At 40.3% G+C, this 19,232-nt stretch overlaps 1 protein-coding gene across 1 annotated transcript in view; it reads left to right on the top strand.

Moving 5' to 3' along the window:
• The first annotated feature begins 1,944 nt into the window (after positions 1 to 1,944).
• Positions 1,945 to 19,232, top strand: part of LOC117364329 (tubulin alpha-8 chain) — a 41,532-nt gene continuing 24,244 nt past the window's right edge. The window contains exons 1-2 of the mRNA XM_033953430.1: positions 1,945 to 2,118; positions 15,786 to 16,008. Of these exons, the coding sequence (XP_033809321.1) occupies positions 2,095 to 2,118; positions 15,786 to 16,008 (247 nt within the window). The 5' untranslated portion in view covers positions 1,945 to 2,094. The remainder of the gene's footprint in view (positions 2,119 to 15,785; positions 16,009 to 19,232) is intronic.

Here is a 19,232-nt window from a genome sequence, read left to right as displayed (position 1 = left end):
TTTTTGGTCCTCAGTTTGGAGCACAATTTGCTCCATATTCCATATAGACATTGAGTTGACATATCAAATGCTTCTACTGAAATCTTTCTCACTTAATGATATGATACCCGACTCTGATCATTTCTTACTAGATCTTTTATTTACTCTAGCTATTAGAGCTCTCCTATCTTCATGGAAAGACTTAGCTAAAGTCTCATATACCCACTTGTGGAACTTGGTTTGTTCTACATATCGAACCGAAGCATACTTAGCTAAAGCTTCCAATAGGTTTCTCCGCTTCGACATCAAATGGAATGCATTAAAATTATATTTGCACTCAAATTAATTTTGATATTCCTGCTTCCGTTTTTTTTTTGTTCTGTCATGTTACCAGATTATTTTTCAAGGATTGCATTTCCTGTTTGTTTAGCTTTATTTATTTACTTTTTCACTTATTTATTCATTTGGACTATATTGTTTTATGCATTTATTCCTGTTATGTTTTGATTCATACTTACTCTCACTCCCGGATGTTAAGAATACCTATTAGGTACATGTTTATCTTATCTCATATGAAGTTATTGAAATGGATGTTCTCCCATCTCATAGATATACAATCACTTAAAAATTTCTTTTTGGATGTTTGTACCTTGTATACATCCTGTTGACGTATTCATCCATTCTTTGTATTTTGTAAAACTTTAATAAACAAACCTTGACTAAAAAAAAAATAAAAAATATACTACTATACGTTTTCCTAAAAACAAAGCTTAAAAGTTAATAAGATGTCATGAATACAGATCAATATCGTAAGTCAGGATCATAAAAGGTATGGCTAAAAGAAAGTATCAACAAATAACTGGGTTTTAAGTAATTTTCTAAACATACTTCTCTAACAACAGTTCCGTATCTGTCCTACCAGAGTTCCAAATCCTGACACCTGCGCAGCAAAAAGTCTTTTTCCCAGCGCTGTCTTCACAGGGGGAGGGGGGGGGGTGCCGGTGCCAGCATCTCTCCTCCTCCCCCCACCTCTTTAAATATTCGCCGGCACAAGCAACATCTTCCACTTGCTGCTTGCACCAGCCTCGGCTCCCTTCTGATGTCACTTCCTAGGGGGGAACAGTGGTGTGACAATACTGGGTGCCACCGCTTCAGGTGCCAACCTCTCTATAAATGTGTTTCTTATATAGCATGTTTTACAGATGGGTGCAGAGTTTAGGTGTCCTTAGGATGGGCAGCATAGAATCTATTTTATTACTTGGGATCTGGCTAGGTGCTTGGGACCTGGGTTGGTCACTGTTGGAAACAGGATGTTGGGTTGGCCACTGTTGGAAACAGGATGTTGGATTGGCTACTGTTGGAAACAGGATGTTAGGTTGGCCACTGTTGGAAACAGGAAGTCCCAGTGTGGCAATTCTTATGTTCTTAGGTGTGACTCACATGTGAGTAGCTTATACAGTATAATATTATAGGCTTCCCTTCTCCCTATGCATGTTGCAGGTTTTGTGTTTGTAGCTGATATCCAGTTTCCAGCTCATGACTGCTCAGTGCACAGGCTGAAATCACTTTTAACACCTTCCATTACTGCAAAACAAGAGGTGAATACAGCGGCCAGGATGTGGGGGTTTTGAGGCTGGTATTATCTGAATCTCTTAGTGTTTTCTTCTCCATTTGGAACAACATGTGGCTTGTTAGGCATTGCTCCGTGTACTTTTCTCCTTGCACTCATGAGGTGATAGTGCCCCAGTCCTTCCTGACTGCAGAGTGTTAAATAATACTGCCCCTATCCTGTTACATTCAGCTGGTAAATACCTCACAGTCACAGCAAGTCCAGACCAGAAATAGAAATGCACTGGCCTGTCAAATGCTTTCTTGCTAGGAGCAAATACATGCAGGGTTACTTAGGTAGTTGGCTGCATGTGAGAATAAGTAATTGGTTGGCTGTTTTTAGTTCAGTGCAATAAAGAATAGTATCTAAAATACATCCAGCCCCTCCAAAGGGAGCTGTGGAAAGCTGTCAGTACTTGTAGTGTGCCGCCAACCACAGCTGGGTCTCATCTGTAGGACCTTCTGCATTTCAGAAAGAGCAGACATTGGATTCTGGCACTACCAGCCATGTGGAGCATCAAAAACAAATCAGTAGGTTGGCTTGAACTTTCTGCAGAGTGATATGTCTTTTGCCAGGCAGTGCAGACTGGGCAAAGGAGTACAGGTAGTGAAGAAAGGAAAAGAGATAAATAGGTAGTAAGCCTTGGACTGCTAAATCAGAACTCATGAGTAATAGGATGAGCAGTTAGTCTGGCAAGTGTAGTTATGGTTCATATTTTAGCCAATTGTAATGAAACAGTGATGGAGGCCCAAAGGAAAGTACGTATGAGAGAATTTTACTAACAAGACAGATTTACCAGTTCTTATGGGGAGAGTGTAGCGCAGTGGTTAAAACTATAGCCTCAGCATTCTGCGACCCTGAGCAAGTCACCTAATCCCCCTATTGCCCCAGGTACATTAGATAAGCCCACTGGGACAGACAGGGAAAAATGCTTGAGTACCGGAATAAATTCATGTAAACTGATCTAAGGAGAACAGTATAGAAAATTGAATAAATAATAATGATCCAGTTAGCAGCAGGGCATGCTTCAGTAATGAGAATATACTGGTATAGAAAGGAGAAGGCTATACCAGTTTAGTAATAAATGCTAAAGGGTCGTGGACACTTGGAATGCGCTACCGGAGGAGGTGATCGGGCAGAGTACGGTACAGGGATTCAAACAGAGACTGGACAGATTCCTGGGGGATAAAGGGATCGTGGGATACTGAAAAAGTATAGTGGGATACTGGGATACTGAGAAAGTATAAACCCAACCAGGTCGAGCATGTGCAAGACCGGAGGGCTAGGACTTCGATGGGAAGATAGGACTCATCAGGAAGCCAAGATGGCATGGGGGCCCCTTCTGGTGATTTAGACAGGTCATGACCTGTATGGGCCGCCGCGGGAGCGGACTGCTGGGCTTGATGGACCTATGGTCTGACCCGGCGGAGGCACTGCTTATGTTCTTATGTTCTTATGTTCAGTAAGGGGTCAGAAAGGTATATGCCTTTACGGAATAGCCTCCCAGTGACAGTAATGGAGGCAAAACCAATATCAGAATACTACAAAAAAAATGAGATACACATTGGACTGTTGATTAAAGGGGACAGTAGGACTATTATAGTCCCCTGCTGTGTGGCATTACAGCACAAAGCAAACCCATGCTGGGCAGGTGGTCTTCGTGTTAATTTTCTGTTGCTGCTTTCTTGTTTTTGTAGCATGGGAGGAAATTTATGTACATATTCAGTAACTAGTCAACAGTTCTATATGATGCTAAAGAAGTTCATAGTTTGGAAGAAATGTTATCATCACCTGCAAAAATACTAGTGTCTCTTTCTTTAAAAATAATTACAATTCTTATCACAATGGTGTACTTACTTTTAGAAAATCTTTTTCAGCATCCCAAATTTTCCTTCCCTCTAAAAGTAATTGCTTTTTATAACATAGCGAAGTAAGATGAATTTGTACCAAATGACTGCACAAAAATTAATCAATAGGTAATCATCTAGAACTTAAAAGGTTTTTTTTGGAAATGTACTTCTAGGCATGTCATCTAAGGCCCCTTTTATAAAGCTGTGCTAGAGGTTTATAGCATGAGCCGGTGCAGTAAATACTGTGATGACCACAGAATTCCTATGAGCATCAGAGCATGTATTTCGCCAGCCCACGCAAAAAAACTCTAGTGCAGCTTGATAAAAGGGGGGGGGGGTTAATTCCTCCATTGCCCCAGATAATACAGTTAGATTGTGAGTCTACTGGAACAGATAAGAGTACCTGATTACTATTGAATGTACTGTAAACTGCTTTGGGTGAATCTCTTCATGAAAAGGCAGTTAATAAATCAAAATAAACATTGTAAAAACATAATATTTCAATTACAGGGTATGATAGTGTCCTCTTGTGGCTTAATGGAAAACAGACACTTTCCACAAAGGAGGTGCATTTAATTTAAGTATTGTATACTAGTCTTTAAGCCCGTTACATTAACGAGTGCTAGAATAGATGTATGTGTCTGTCTTTCTTTCTCTCTCTCTCCTTGGCTGTTGTCTGTTTGTCTTTTTTTCTTTGTCTATCTCTCCTTGGCCACTGTCTGTCTATCTTTTTTTTCTTTGTGTCTCTCTCTCCTTGTCCTCTGTCTGTTTTTTATTTTGGTCTCTCTCCTTGGCCGCTGTATGTCTGCCTGTATTTTTTTGCTGTTTGTTTTCTTGGCCGCTGTATGTCTGTCTGTATTTTTTTGCTGTTTGTATTTTTTTGCTGTTTGTTTTCTTGGCCGCTGTATGTCTGTCTGTCTCCTTGGCCCCTGTCTGTCTGTCTTTCTTTCTTTCAGTCTCTCTCCTTGTCTGCTGTATGTCTGTCTGTCTTTTTTTGCTGTCTGTCTTCTTGGCCGCTTATGTCTGTATTATTTTGCTATCTGTCTTCTTGGCCGCTGTATGTCTGTCTCCTTGGCCGCTGTCTGTCTTTCTTTATTTCTGTCTCTCTCTGTCCTTGGCCGCTGTCTGTCTTTCTTTCTTTCGGTCTCTCTCCTTGTCTGCTGTCTGTCTGTCTTTTTTTGCTGTCTGTCTTCTTGGCCGCTGTATGTCTCTCTGTCTGTCTCCTTGGCCGCTGTCTGTCTTTCTTTATTTTTTTCTCTCTCTCTCTCTCTCTCCTTGGCCGCTGTCTGCCTGTCTTTCTTTATTTCGGTCTCCTTGTCTGCTGTATGTTTGTCTTTTTTTGCTGTCTGTCTCCTTGGCCGCTGTATGTCTGTCTTTTTTTCTGTGTGTCTCTCTCTCCTAGTCCGCTGTCTTTTTTTGCTGTCTGTCTCCTTGGCTGCTGTCTGTCTGTCTTTTTTTCTGTGTCTCTCCTTGTCCACTGTCTGTTTTTTTTTTTCTTTCTATCTCTCTCCCTGGCCCCCTGTCCTTCTGTGTGTGTCTTTCACTCCCACCTGTCTTTCAGTGTGTGTGTGTCTCTATTTCTGTCTGTCTGTCAATGTCCCTGCTCTGTTTATCATGCCCCTTCTCGCACCTACCTTTTTTTTAATCACGCGTTGTGTAAAGGCATCCGGCACACAGTAACCCCTGCTGGAGTAGAAAAGGCAACCGGCACGCTGTAACCCCTGCTGGATATAGTAAACATAAGAATTGCCGCTGTTGGGTCAGACCAGTGGTCCATCGTGCCCAGCAGTCCACTCACGCAGCGGCCCCCAGGTCAAAGACCTGTGCCCTAACCGAGACCAGCCCTACCTGTGTTCGTTCTGGTTCAGCAGGAACTTGTCCAACTTTGTCTTGAATCCTTGGAGGGTGTTTTCCCTTATAACAGACTCTGGAAGAGCATTCCAGTTCTCTACCACTCTCTGGGTGAAGAAGAACCACTCTCATCAGCCGCACGCTGTAACATTTCTCTGCTGGCCAGCTGTAACATTTATCTGCCAGCCATGGAGTTACAGATCATGGAGGCAGGGAACACCCAGATAGGAGTGTGCATGCGCGCTTAGAGTTTTATTATTAGTGATAGTACACCTGTCAGAATTCTATGTAAAAAAATGAAAATTTCTGTAGACTATTTTAAAATTCTAGAAAGTTTGTTCGTAGTGTATGCGAATAACTTCCCCATCATGAGGGCTGAAATCTCTTCCTGACTTTTCTTTTCTCAAGCTCCAGCCTCCTCAGTTCCCTCTCTCCTGTGCTCAAAAGAAAATGATGTTCAAATAATATGCAGGCTGTAAAAAATAAAGCAAATCAAACAAATGTGCTTGGCGCATTCACAAAAGAGTTTCACGGTAAACGCAGGTTTGTGGTGCTTTTAAATATAAGCTTTTCAGGGTTGTTGTTTTTTTTAAACTTGGCTTATATTTGTCCACAGAAAATAGGTGCTAATGTGTGCTTTCACTTTAGTTTGGGCACGCAAACATTTATTTCTCAGTACTAACGCTTACAGGCTTGCCCATGCTGTCTTCCACTTCTAAAAATAATAAAAACCAGCAGATTTTGAACTGAAAATCAGAAGTAATCCTCTTTCGAAACCTTCCACCACCAGGTTCCGAGCTAGCGTTATTTTTCCAGGGGTAAGAGCAGAGTTTGTGCACTGTTCTCTGAGCATTGGGAAGGCATAGCGAACAATGTCATTAGCATATGTTTGACTATCATAAATACAATTGGCAGCTATCTCTGCCTCACATGTTGTTCTTGCACTAAAGCACTCTGAGCGTTCTGCACAGAATTAAATGCGTGCTGTTCCCATGCTAATTGGCCTTACCACCAGCAGCAGATGTTGAGAATCAGCTTCGTACCTGAGACAATGAAGGGTTAAGTGACTTGCCCATGATCACTAGGAACAACAACGAGATTTGAGCCAAGTTTCCTGGTTGTCAGCCCAGGGTTCTAACTGCTAGGTTTCTGCTCTACTCCTTCATGCGTAAATAGTGGTGTTTACACGAGTAAATTACAATTTCAGGAAGCACATCTATATGTGCTTGTAATGCACAGATTTCAAGAGAGTGTGATCTTTATATACGGAAAGTAAACAAAAGCAAGAGAAAAAGGAAACCTATATGGTTTCTCTAAACAAGTGGCTGAAAAAAATAAAGGGAGACATCTTTTTCAACCAATAACAGAGTATTTATTTAGGGGTCCTTTTACTAAGGCACGCTAGCCATTTTAGTGCGTGTTAAAATGGCTAGTGCACCTTAGTAAAAGGACCCCATAATGACAGACACCTTGCTCAAAAATGCTGTCCCAACAAGGATTTTAGTTTCCGTGTAATCGATACGCCTTCCTCAGGGGACACTATTAGGAACATTTAAAAACATAGATGTAACCATACAAAACCAAATTAAAAGCATAAAACATGGAAGGAGGATCCAAGATGGCTGCTGCTAAGACATGCTGAGAAGTACTCACCTTAACCGCTTTGCTTTTCACCCTTTTTTTCTTCTTTGGAGGCTTTTGTGGCCCAATATTTCCTCTCCATGCCGAAGAGCGCTCCATGGTGCCGACTCACGGCAATATTGAAGAGCTATTGTGGAGGATGCAGGGAGTCGGGGAGTCACAACGCCAACGTTTAATGTTAGCCTGCAGAGGGCGCCGGGAATGAGCAAGTCCAGGGTTGCTTCTCTTGGGCCAGATACCATCTTGAGTCCAGACGCCCGAGCGCCGCCCCCGCAGCCCCAGATTACCAGTTCTCCGAGGGGCAAGGAAACCCCAGAGCTGGGGGAGGTCCTTTCCCCTGAGGCAACTAACATCACTAAGGAGAGCATTGAGGCAGAACTCCCTTTACAGGGAGTTGCTGCAGGAGAATCAGGGGCTGGTTCAGCAATCGGAGCTGGAATAAACCAGACGGAGCAAGGCCAGGAGAATTCCTCTGAGGGTGAACATTTCTACACCCAACCAAAAATTTCCTATTTGGGAGAACCCCGCTCAGGTGACTCTTGAGTTTCTTTGGGACCTAATGGCTAACTTTGCTAAATCTATTAGCCCCAATTTCCAATATATAGAGACTAAATTGATTCAACATACTAAAAAGCTTAAGGACTTGAAAGAAGATCTGATTGTTTCAAAATCATCTATTCAAAAGCTTGACCAAGATTTATTACAGTCTAAACAACTACAAGAGGCACTAATCAAGGATAATGTGAACCTTAGAAGAAAATTAGAAATGCTTGAGAATAACTCACGAAATAATAACCTGAGACTTATTAATTTTACTAGTCTAACAATGGTAACTCCTAGGGAGATGCTTAGGAGATACGGTACTTGGTAGAAGTTCGACAAGTCCCGGAAGATACATTACCCCAATTTTCTCAGGTGTATTATCTACCTAACAAAAATGTGCCTCAATCACAGTCAAAAAAGCCTGATCAAGCATTATTGAATGTATCGGAAATTTTGGAAACATCTGATAAGAACATTGCAATACCTTCTACATTGATATTAACTGTAGCTCTTTCGATTGATAAAGTATGGTTATTGAGGCTTTTCTTTAAAAATAAACAGAAAGAGTTTCTTGGATGTAAAATTCAAATGTATCCTGAGAAACTCAAAAACGTTGTCGAGAATTTCTTCTTTTGAGACCAGGGGTCTCTTTATTGGGGGCTACATTCTATTTAAGACACCCCTGTAAGTGTATCATTTGCCACCGCTCAGTTAAATACGTTTTCTTTGAAGCTCAACAGTTAACTGTTTTCTTGACTTTGTCCCGATTAGATGTGGAAAAGTCAGTCACTCAATAGTTTGAATATGTTACTCCTACCTCAGCACTATGTATAGTTTATTCCTAAATAGTTTTATACTTTCCTTTTTTTTCCTCTCGCTTATGGGATATCTTGGATCCAACTTGGAGGACTTTAGTTGTGTTAGTTAAACTAATATTCTTCTGTTTTGTTTCATGGAATATCAAGGTGTAAAATGTTTGTTTTATGCTCTGAGAAGTAATCTCCTGTCTAACTAACTTTCTGTACAAGTGTAACTTGGTATGTAATTTGAAAATTTATAAATAAATAAAGGGGAAAACCCCCCAATAAAATATATATTCCCCCAAAATAAAATGTATATACATATTAAAAACAAGAAATAAAAGATATACATTTGCTAAATGAGACATGTTGCACATATAAATGTGGGTTAAACCAGATATAAGATTTTTAAAAAAGATACATTGAAAACATAAATGGAAAGGATAATTCTAAGCCATGCAACTAAGGTAATAATGGACTATATCACCAGTGAGTCAGAGTAAGTACTGACAGAACTGAAAATAAAAGATTTGTGAAGAAGAACACTCTCTGCCAGAAAGAACATCAAGAATATTGTGTCAAAAGGAGCTCCAGAAAGAACACTAAATATAGACATAAGAGACATAGAGGGTAACTGAACAGAGCAAAATGCATGGAGTGTATTGAGCGCTCTGAAAACGCTGAGGAGTAATATCTCTGTGCCAATTAACTAATAGTTGATTGTTTCCAGCAATTATTTCCTAGTTAATGGCTTGTTAGTAGCATAGCAAAAGAGAAAAGAAGACCTAAAAATCCACAGTAGAATCAATCCAGTGATAAAAACAAAAAACTGTGGATGCTGATGCTCTGAAATAAAGAAATGGACTTAAAACAGTGTACTTGTTCTTACAAGACAAGTACACTGTTTTTAGTCCATTTCTTTATTTGTGTATTTGACATCAATTGGACCCCTGAGGAAGGTGTGTTCACTGAAACACAGACCGTGTAGGGCCAGGTTGGACTATTACACATGTATTTTTATGTTTGTATGGTTTTATTGTGAAAGGATGTATAATAAATCATTTTTAGAACATCAGCATCCACAGTTTTTTGTTTTTATTGTTAGTAACATAGTAAATGGTGGCAATACAAGACCCATGCTCATCAACTGGGCACCCCACTTGGACTTTAGACACACTGTCCCCATTTCTGAGTACCAGATCCAGCATCACTACTTCCCTCGTGCATTCTGTTACTACTATTTATCATTTTTATAGTGCTGAAAGGCATATGCAGTGCTGTACATTTAACAAGCCATAGATGGTCCCTGATCAGAAAAGCTTAAAATCTAATTTGGACAGACATGATATAAAAGGGTTAGCAGAAGGAATGAAATGATTGGTATAGGTATCTGATGGTGAATGGGAGTTAAGAGTTGAAAGAAGCTTAAAAAAAGTGGGCTTTTAGCTTGGATTTTGAATACTGCTAGAGACGAAGCAGGACATATTGACTCTGGCAACCTGTTCCAGGCATATGGCGTGGCGGTGGAAGAGAAGGGTGCTGATAAGAGGGACTTTACCCAATGAAAGGAGTTCATGGGGGGGGGAGCATAGGGGGAGATAAGTGAAGAGAGATGTTAAGGGACCACAGAGTGAATACACCTGTAATTTAGAGGAGTTTGAACTGTATTTGGAAATGGATAGGGAGCCAATGATGTGACTTGAGGAGAGGGATAATGTGAGTATATATTGTGAAGCAGATTGAAGGGGAGAGATGGCTGAGTAGTCTAAGCAAGAGGAGATGAGAGTGTGGATAAGAGTTTTGGTAGTGTGCTCATAAAGGAGAATTCGGATTATGGTAATATTATAGAGGAAGAAGTGATATGCTTTAGAAGTTTGTTGGATCTGAGTAGAAAAGGAGAGAGGAGTCAAACATGACCCAAGGTTGCGAGCTGACAAGACAAGGAGGAGGAGAGTGTTGTCCACAGAAATAGAGTATGAGGGAGGGGGAGGGGAGTTTAGGTGGAAAGATAAAGAGCTTGATCTTAACCAAATTCACTTTTAGATGGTGATGGGACATCCAGGAGGCAATGTCAGGCAAGCAGGTTGAGACTCAGGCCTGGATTCCTGTAGAGATAGATGGTGTGGAGATGTAGATCTGGGAGTCATCAGCATAGAAGTGATACTGAAATCCATGGGAGGAGATCAGTACACCGAGGGAGTGTGTATATATGTAGAAAAGAAGAGGGCCGAAGACAGAGCCTTGAGGTACACCAATTGACAGTGGGATAGGAGTGGAGTAGGATCCACCATTGCATACACTGAAAATGTGATGGGAGCGATAGGAAGAAAACCAGGAGAGAACAGAACCCTGGAATCCCAGTGAGGACAGCATATTGAGGAGTAGGTGGTGATCAATAGTATCAAAGCCAGCAGATAGATCGAGAAGGATGACGATAGAGTAGAGGCCAATGGATCTGGCCAGAAACAGGCCATTAGAGACTTTAGCAAGGGCAGTTTCCATGGAATGGAATAGGTGAAAGCCCGATTGATGTGGGTCAAGAATAGTTTGAGATGAAAGGAAGGGTCTCTTTGTGAGGCCTCAATACGAATTGGTGGGGCTAAAAAGTGGTACCATGTGTGAATAACACAGTTGCTTGTTGGTAGGGTTGGACCTGAGATAGATAATGATTTTCCAGTTTCCAGATATCCTAAAACATTATGGGCCTGATTCTATAAATAGTGCTTACATTAGGCGCCACTGGGTGCCCTAATTGCGGGAACCTAGTGATAACAAATTATACGAGGATGCACAATATATAATATGTTCATATAATGATTCAAAATGTTGTGTGATTGTGGCCCTGAGGTACCCCCCCCTCTTCAAACCCAGCAAGAGGGAGTAAAAACCTCAGACTAATGTAGCAGTATAAAACCAAAAGGTACAAATCAAAACTGCTTTTGATACTTTCACTGGCAAAAAAACTCCCCCCCAGAACAGCTCAGGTTTAGAAAAAGGCAAAGTCACCCGGAGGCACGTTCAAGGACTTTGCTGACAAAAGACGACTTGAGCTCCAACGCTGTCATGTCTTCTCCAATCTTCCCAACATGCGACCTTGTTTCACCAATGTTTGGCTCATCAGGGGAACAGCTTTGAAAAGTGCAGCCACGCTGCCTAACTTTGGGATTTGCGTACATTTTTCTATTGGCTTAATTGCAATGGTAATTGACCGCAAAAGTTTTTAGCCAATCAAAAAATGTATATTAGCAATTAAGAATTTGGACCTAACTGTTAGGATGCCTAGTGATGTCTAGGTGGAGGTGCCTTCTGATGCCTACCTGAAAAGTAGGTGTGGTTAGAGACAGAGAATAGTTGTAGTTGACTTAGGTGTCACTAGGTGTCTGTGTTAGATGCCAGTAAATTAGGCCAAGTAAAATCTGGCCTAATATACCAGCACCCACTAGGTGGGATATTATAAGCGATGCTTAGTGGTTGATTGGCAACTGTGCTGAGGGGTGCTTACAAAGTAGGCGCATTTAGTTGCCAATTATAGAATATGGCCCTATATGCCTTTTATGTTGTTTGGTATGCCATATATATATGCATAGATATATATATAAAAAATATGCTTCTGGCACGCAATATTGCAAGGGAGTCTAAAGGTCAGGGCTATTGGTTTATAGTTGTAACTTGTCTTTATGATTACTGCATAGAATGTAGATTGTGTTTCTTATGATTTTCTGGCTGAACTCTTGACAGTAAAAATAATTTTAAATAAATATGTTTATATCTTCTAGGTTTAAGTGATTATTAATGGTCAGTGTTTATTTTCAAGTTCGTTAGGGTTTCTTAGAAGCAAAAAAGCAGAGTTTATCAATATTTTCACTGTTGCTGGGATATCACTTCTAGTTCAAATACATTTGTGCAGTTGAGGAGTGATCAGCATGCCAAAGGCACAAAATCAGAATAGCAAAACCAAGGCAGACTAGAGAAGAAATAAGAGAGTATGAGGGGGACATGTTTAGTCAGTAAATACCTGTTTTCAAACATCAGTGATATTTTATTGGCACTTCTTGGTTGAAGCTAAAATCAAAATTTCCTCTATTTCTTTTTTATTTTCTTTGGTCCCTAAAATATTGTAGACTAAATAATGAAAAACACTGTGTCCATGATCTTTCCTGCTGACTTTTGGGTCTTGGATTTCCTTGGCCTTCAAGAACTCGAGTGCCACCATTGCATGAACTGTTGTTTTGTCTTAGGATCATAGTGGTGTAACCATGTTCCATCAATAGTAATTAGTTATTTCAAAATGTTGGCACCGGCTCGCTGAAAATGCTACAAAATCAGCTTGGATCAATTTTTCACTCCGTCAAAAATTACAAAGACTAGGGGACACTCGATGAAGTTACAGGGAAATACTTTTAAAACCAATAGGAGGAAATTTTTATAGATACCATCAAGCTTTCATTTTGCGTCAGGGTATGTACTGGATCCTTCCTGAACTCAAGGAGCATCCTCAAGACTGGCTTATTTTAGAATGGCAACTTATGTCTCCATTACGATTAAGTCATATTTTGAGTATCAAGTTGCCCTGAATCTACAAGGACAATAGTATTCTTTGTGCCACCTGGAATTCATTAATAATTTAACATCTATACCAGTACAACAATCCATATGTCAATCCTTATGGTTGAACTCCAAGATTCAAATAGGCGAGTCTAAGATCCTCTGGAAGCACTGGCTGCAGGCAGGTGTACGTACTTTAGATGATGTGTTATCAAACGGGAAAATGCTTGATTTTTCACAACTGCAACAATCATTTGGCATTGCAAAGTCTCAAGCATATAAGTGGTTGCAGTTGAAGTAGGCCATTCAGAAGGGGTTCCCTGATTGGCGGAATTTAAATAATCAGTATAGTTTGCCAGGCCTATGCTTCCAGACAGATTTGCTAGAGCACTGGTAGGCAAACTCATTAGTCAAAGAGGCAAAGATCAGCAGTACAACGATTAAGATTTCTTTTGAGAGTCATACCCCGTGCCTACTTGCGCTAAGACGGCTACGTCAACCCGACTCACACATTGCTCACCCGCATATAGTCGAAATCGATTCGTGGCAGAGCCTAGAGAATGACACGGGGAAAATATTTGTCTCTGTCCCCGCCCCGACCCCGCAAGCTAGGTCCCCGTCCCCGCAAGCTAGGTCCCCATCCTTGCAAACCATCTGATCCCATCCACACAAGCCTCGAATAGTTTTATACTGAACTTATATTAAAGTATAAAAAACCCCCAATATTCTGTACAATTGTCAATTTATAAATCAGCGTCTTCTCCCCACTCTCTCTTCCTCATTTCCCTACAGCGTCCTCAGCCCACTCTCTCTCCACTTCCCTTCAGCGCACGCACATAAAAACAAGCAAGCAATTTTATATAATTTTCATTCTATTCATTCAAAGAAATTAAAGTCTAAATAATGCCAGTCACATAACAAAACATGATTTTACAAAAATAACTCCCTGCACAGTCAATCCTGTAAGGATTACTAGATGTCTTTCAGCAGCTCCCCTCCCTCCCTCCCCCTTACCTTCATGGCCAAGTCAAAATGATCTACCAACAATAAAATTTTTAAAAACACAAAGCACACTGTTCACAGAGAAAATGTTAATTATCATTTATATTCCACGGGTTTTCAAAGAGGTCAAGGCAGATGACTTTATGCAATGTCACCTCAGTAACAACTATACAAAAATAGACAAATATACCTCCTCCCTTTTCACTAAACCGCTGAAAGCCCTGCACTGCTCTCGATGCTCATAGGCTCCCTGCGCTAAAAACTGCTATTGTGGTTTAGTAAAAGGGTCCATAGTGCAAAATATAGACAGCAGATATAAATTCTCCAAACGGACACATTGTGATCACTAAATTGAAAATAAAATCATTTTTCCTACCTTTGTTTGGTAATTTCATCAGTCTCTGGTTGCACTTTATTCTTCTGACTGTGCATCCAATATTTCCTCCCTTCTTTCAGCCTCCTGTATGCTTCCCCTCCTCCAGACCTTATTCCCTCCCCAACTTTTTCTTTCACCCTGCCCCCTTCTTTCTTTCTCTCTCCATGCTCCCCTTTCTTTCTGTATGTCTGTCTTTCTCTCTTTCTCCGTGTCCCCTTTTTTTCTTTCTCCATGCCCCCTTTCTGTCTTTCTGTCTCCCGTCTCCCTGCCCTCCCTTTCTTTCTTGCTGCCCCCGTTTCTTTCTCCCTGCCCTCCCCCAAGCCACTGCCATTGGGGAACAGGCCACCACCACCACAGGGGAACAGCCACCACCGCTGTCGGGGAATAGGCTGCCACTGCTGCTGCTGCCATCGGGGAACACACCGCTGCTGAGTTCTGAGCTCTCCCTGCTTCTCTTCCCTGTAAAGAGGACGCTGAAGCACTGGACCGACCAACCTTCCCCACCTGACATCAATTCTAATGTTGGAGAGGAAGTTCTGGGCCAGCCAGGCAGCGATTGTCTGGCCCAGAACTTCCTCTCCGACATCAGAATTGACGTCGGGTGGCCAAGGTTGGTCGGCCCGGCACTTTAATGTCCTCTTTACGGGGAAGGGAAACAGGTTGGGCACCCCTACTCTAGCTAGCTGAGCTGCGAGCCACACTCAAGTGGCTTAAGAGCCGCATGCAGCTCTTGAGCCAGTTTGCCGACCACTGTGCTAGGGCATCAGGCAGCCAATTAGTATAAATTAATTTCAGAATGCTTGAATAAAAATACAAAAACAAGCCTAAGAGACATTTGTAGCATTGAGATAATGCAACCTATTTCTGCTACTCAATGGCCATGGATTTGGACTTGGAGGATAAGATGTACAGCGTCAGCATCTATGAAACAAACTTGTTTTTTTCTGTTATATAGGATTTTTTGGACCCCTGTTCATTTGCAAAAATTAAATAGTTCAAAATCTAATAGATGCTGGCACTGTCATCTGGAAATAGGGACACTGGATCATCTGTTGTTATTGTCCCTTGATACTCAATTTTTGGAAATCTATATGGGATAAAATCAATATGATATTGGAAGTTTCAATTCCTTTGTCATACGGGACTCTCTTAAAATATTACATGATATTCTCAGCATCATCCAGATCCCATCAATCAATCTAGGGATGTCCAGATGTAGTGCCTAAAGGTTGCAGATAGGTCAGGCTTTTAGTGATATGTAACAGTCTCTGTTATTTACAAATGATTGTACAATTAAGATATGTGATTTCTCCTTATGATTTTAGGATTGTAGTACTGTAATATGTTAGATTTGGAGGTTATAGATTATTCAAAATTTCTCTGAGACTGATATTGGGAGGTAGTAGATACAAACATGTAATACCAAAGTTGAAACAATTGCATTGGTTACCAGTTAAGTCCAGATACAATGTAAGGTCCTAATGCAAATATATCAGTGTCTATTTTTGGCAGTACCATAGTATTTGAAATAAATGATTAAGTTGTATAAGACACGTTTGCCCTTTTGTCTTCCCTTCCTCTTCCTTCAGCGTGAGTGCATTTCTGTCCACGTCGGACAGGCTGGAGTTCAGATTGGCAATGCATGCTGGGAGCTCTTTTGCCTGGAACATGGCATTCGGGCAGACGGCACCTTCAGCAGTTCAGCAAGCGCTAGCAGCTCTGATGACTCTTTCACCACTTTCTTCAATGAGACAGGCGCAGGGAAGCACGTGCCACGAGCTGTTATGGTTGACTTGGAACCAACTGTTGTAGGTTAGTAATGTAATGTAATTTATTTTTTATTTCTTATATACCGCTACATCCGTTAGGTTCTAAGCGGTTTACAGAAAATATACATTAAGATTAGAAATAGGAAAGGTACTTGAAAAATTCACTTGCCTGAAGTTCTACAGCCTGCAGAATTGAGTATGCCACATCAATGGATATTTTAAAGTGAAAATGTGATCATTTCTTGTGCATAATGATTATTTTAATAGGGTAGTGACATCACCGTGAAGCCCCATTGTCCACAGAATGTCTAGGCAGGAACTGGGATGTCCAGGTTAGGATATGCAAATGTTCCTCAATTATTTTACAAAAGGCTCATTGAACACATAGAGGGGAATAATCGAAAGGGACGTCTAAGTCCGTTTACGTCCATCTCGCAAGTCGTCCAAAGTTAAAAAGAGCCTAAGACACATTTTCGAAAGATACGTCCAACTTTTTTTTACTTTCGAAAATCGTCTAATTATACGTCCTGCCAATCTGATCGTCCAAGCCGCTAAATCGTCCATCTTTATACCACATTTCCATCCAACTTTCCGTCCAAGTCCAAAACGCCTAGAACAAACCCTGTTGGACATGGGAGGGGTCTGCAAAGTGATGGACTGAACACCCAGACATGCCACCTAAATAGTGGGGTACCTTACAGGGCACTGCTGTGAACTTCACATGGCTTCTCCTCACTATAGCTCCCTTGTAGGTGACGATGAACCCCCTCAATTCACCTCCAGAATCCCCTAGACCCACTTATCTACCACCCCAATAGCCCTTATGGCTGCAGGAGCCACTTATATGCCAGTAAAAATGGGTTTTAGGGGTGTATAGGGTAGTGCACTTGTTTAAGTATCAATGCAGTGATTATAGGGGCTTATGGGCATGGGTCCTCCTCTCTATGGGTCCCTAACCCACCCCCAAGACGACTTAAGCTGCCTCTGTGCTGGACTTTAAGATCAGACTAACAGCGCTTATTAACAATTCCCTCATTAAAAATAATTAATACACGTCGACAATATATTTTTTCAGTTACAGCGCCCCAAACCTGGAATTCTCTCCCCATCCATTTACGTGAAGAATCTAATTTGGACAAATTCAAAAGTAATCTTAAAACTTTTTTATTTAACGACGCTTTTATTAATTAATTTTATTCGGTTTTTCTTTTATATCTTTACAAGTTTCAGAATCGAATCATTTTATTGCTAGAATAATTTTCAATCTTTTCCCCTCTTATCCCACCCATATGTGTTTTCCCTTATTTGTTTTTTTCACTCTGCTCAAATATATTGTAATTTCTCCCCCTACTTACCCTAATGTTTCCAATTAGTCCAGTAATTTAATTATTTTGTCTTGTTTGTTTGTTTTTTGTTAGTCTTTTTTATATATTGTAATTTTAAACATGTGTTAATCGCTTTGAAATTGATAAAGCGATCAATCAAATATATTATTAAACTTGGAAACTTGGAAACTTGGACAACTATTCCAAGCGGCTAGGTGATGATGGTCTGGAGGCTGAAATTTAAAGTTGTGAATAAAATTTTTATGGGGGTAGGAGGGGGTTGGTGATCACTGGGGTAGTGTGTGGGGGTCTGTGTTATGTGTTTGCAGTGCTTATCTGGTGAGTTTAGGTGGGTTCCGTCGATCCTGGGCTGTATAACTTTCGATTATACATGCTGTACGACTAAGTCTAAGCCAGCCCACGTCCCGCCCAACTCACGCCCTCGACACACCTCCCGAAACACCCCGTTTAGCTTTGGACATTGAGCGGCACTATGAAGGCCTAGGTCATTTTTAAGTAGGTCCAAAACCAGGTTTTATTATCGGCCCTTGGACGTGTTTGAGAAATGTTCGTCCAAGTGCCGACTTAGGCCGATTTTTGGACGTTTTTCTCTTTCGATTATGAGCCCCTTAACCTTTTGTAAAACACAAATAAGGAAATATACCCTAAAGTTCTAGGCGGTTCACATCAAAGAAGAACTGTACAATCAGTGAATATACATATAAGAGGGGATACAACAAAGTTCATGTTACAAATTTGTCAGATAGGTTTTCAGTAACTTCCTGAAGACATAGTATGATTGTGCTTGAGGAATCAAAATACTTAACCAAGAATTCATTTTTCCTGACTGAAAGGCAAATGTCTTTTCCAAAAACTCTTATAACAACAAGCTTTTACAGAAGGATATTTTTCAGGTATTTTTGTTAGATTTATGTAACTTAAATTGGGAGGACAGGTATCTTGGAGCCAGACCAAACAGTACCTTAAAACAAATGCAACCTAACTTGAACAGAATTCTTGCCTCAAATGGCAGCCAATGAAGCCGTTGAAAATATGGACTCACATGATCATAATTTTTCAACCCAAAAATCAAACGAAGCCACTGTTTTTCCTGTTTTAAATCTTTATTCATTTTCAAATGTTACATCAAGTGAATTACATAAGCTCAATAGATGTTTATATATATACATACTTGATAAGCTCATCTATTAATATTTGATTTAACTTTTTTATAGAAAAATTAATGTTAAAATTCATATTAATATTTCAGAAATCTAAATTTATATATTTTTAGTTAATATAATACTATCCCTTCCCCTCCCCCCTCCCTTCAGAAGCTCAATACATGACTAAAGTTTTAATACAATTCCCCCCTTACCTTCTTATCAAATTCTAAACATGGGAAAATTAATCATTCTTTACAGTATTCAGTTAATGGTCTCCATATTTTTTGAAATTTACTTATATATCCCTTTTGTGTTGCTATAGTGAGTTCCATTTTGTATATATGGCATACAGAATTCCACCAGAATGTATAATTTAATCTGTCATGTTTTTTCCAATTATAAGTGATTTGTTGTATTGCTATTCCAGTTAAAATAAATAGAAGTTTGTTATTACTTGATGATATTTGACTTTTTTTTCTCATAGTTGTTCCAAACAATATGGTATCATATGTCAAGGCTACCGGATTTTCTAACATCCTATTAATTTGGGGCCAAATTGATTTCCAGAATGTTAAAATGAATGGACAAAAGAATAAAAGATGGTCTAATGTCCCAATTTCGATATGACAGTGCCAGCATCTATTAGATTTAGAGCTATCAATTCTATGTATGAAGCCACTGTTTTAATAAAGAAACACATTCCAGCTTATGGAATCGCTCAAGGAATTGACCTTGTGAGTGCCTGTGCTTACATGTGCAGATGTTAATTTTACCAC

The sequence above is a fragment of the Geotrypetes seraphini genome, chromosome 7 (assembly GCF_902459505.1).
Source record: "Geotrypetes seraphini chromosome 7, aGeoSer1.1, whole genome shotgun sequence".
NCBI classification, from domain to species: Eukaryota; Metazoa; Chordata; class Amphibia; order Gymnophiona; family Dermophiidae; genus Geotrypetes; species Geotrypetes seraphini.
The sequence above is the reverse complement of the archived record's forward strand: the minus strand, read 5'-3'. Positions and strand labels throughout refer to the sequence as shown.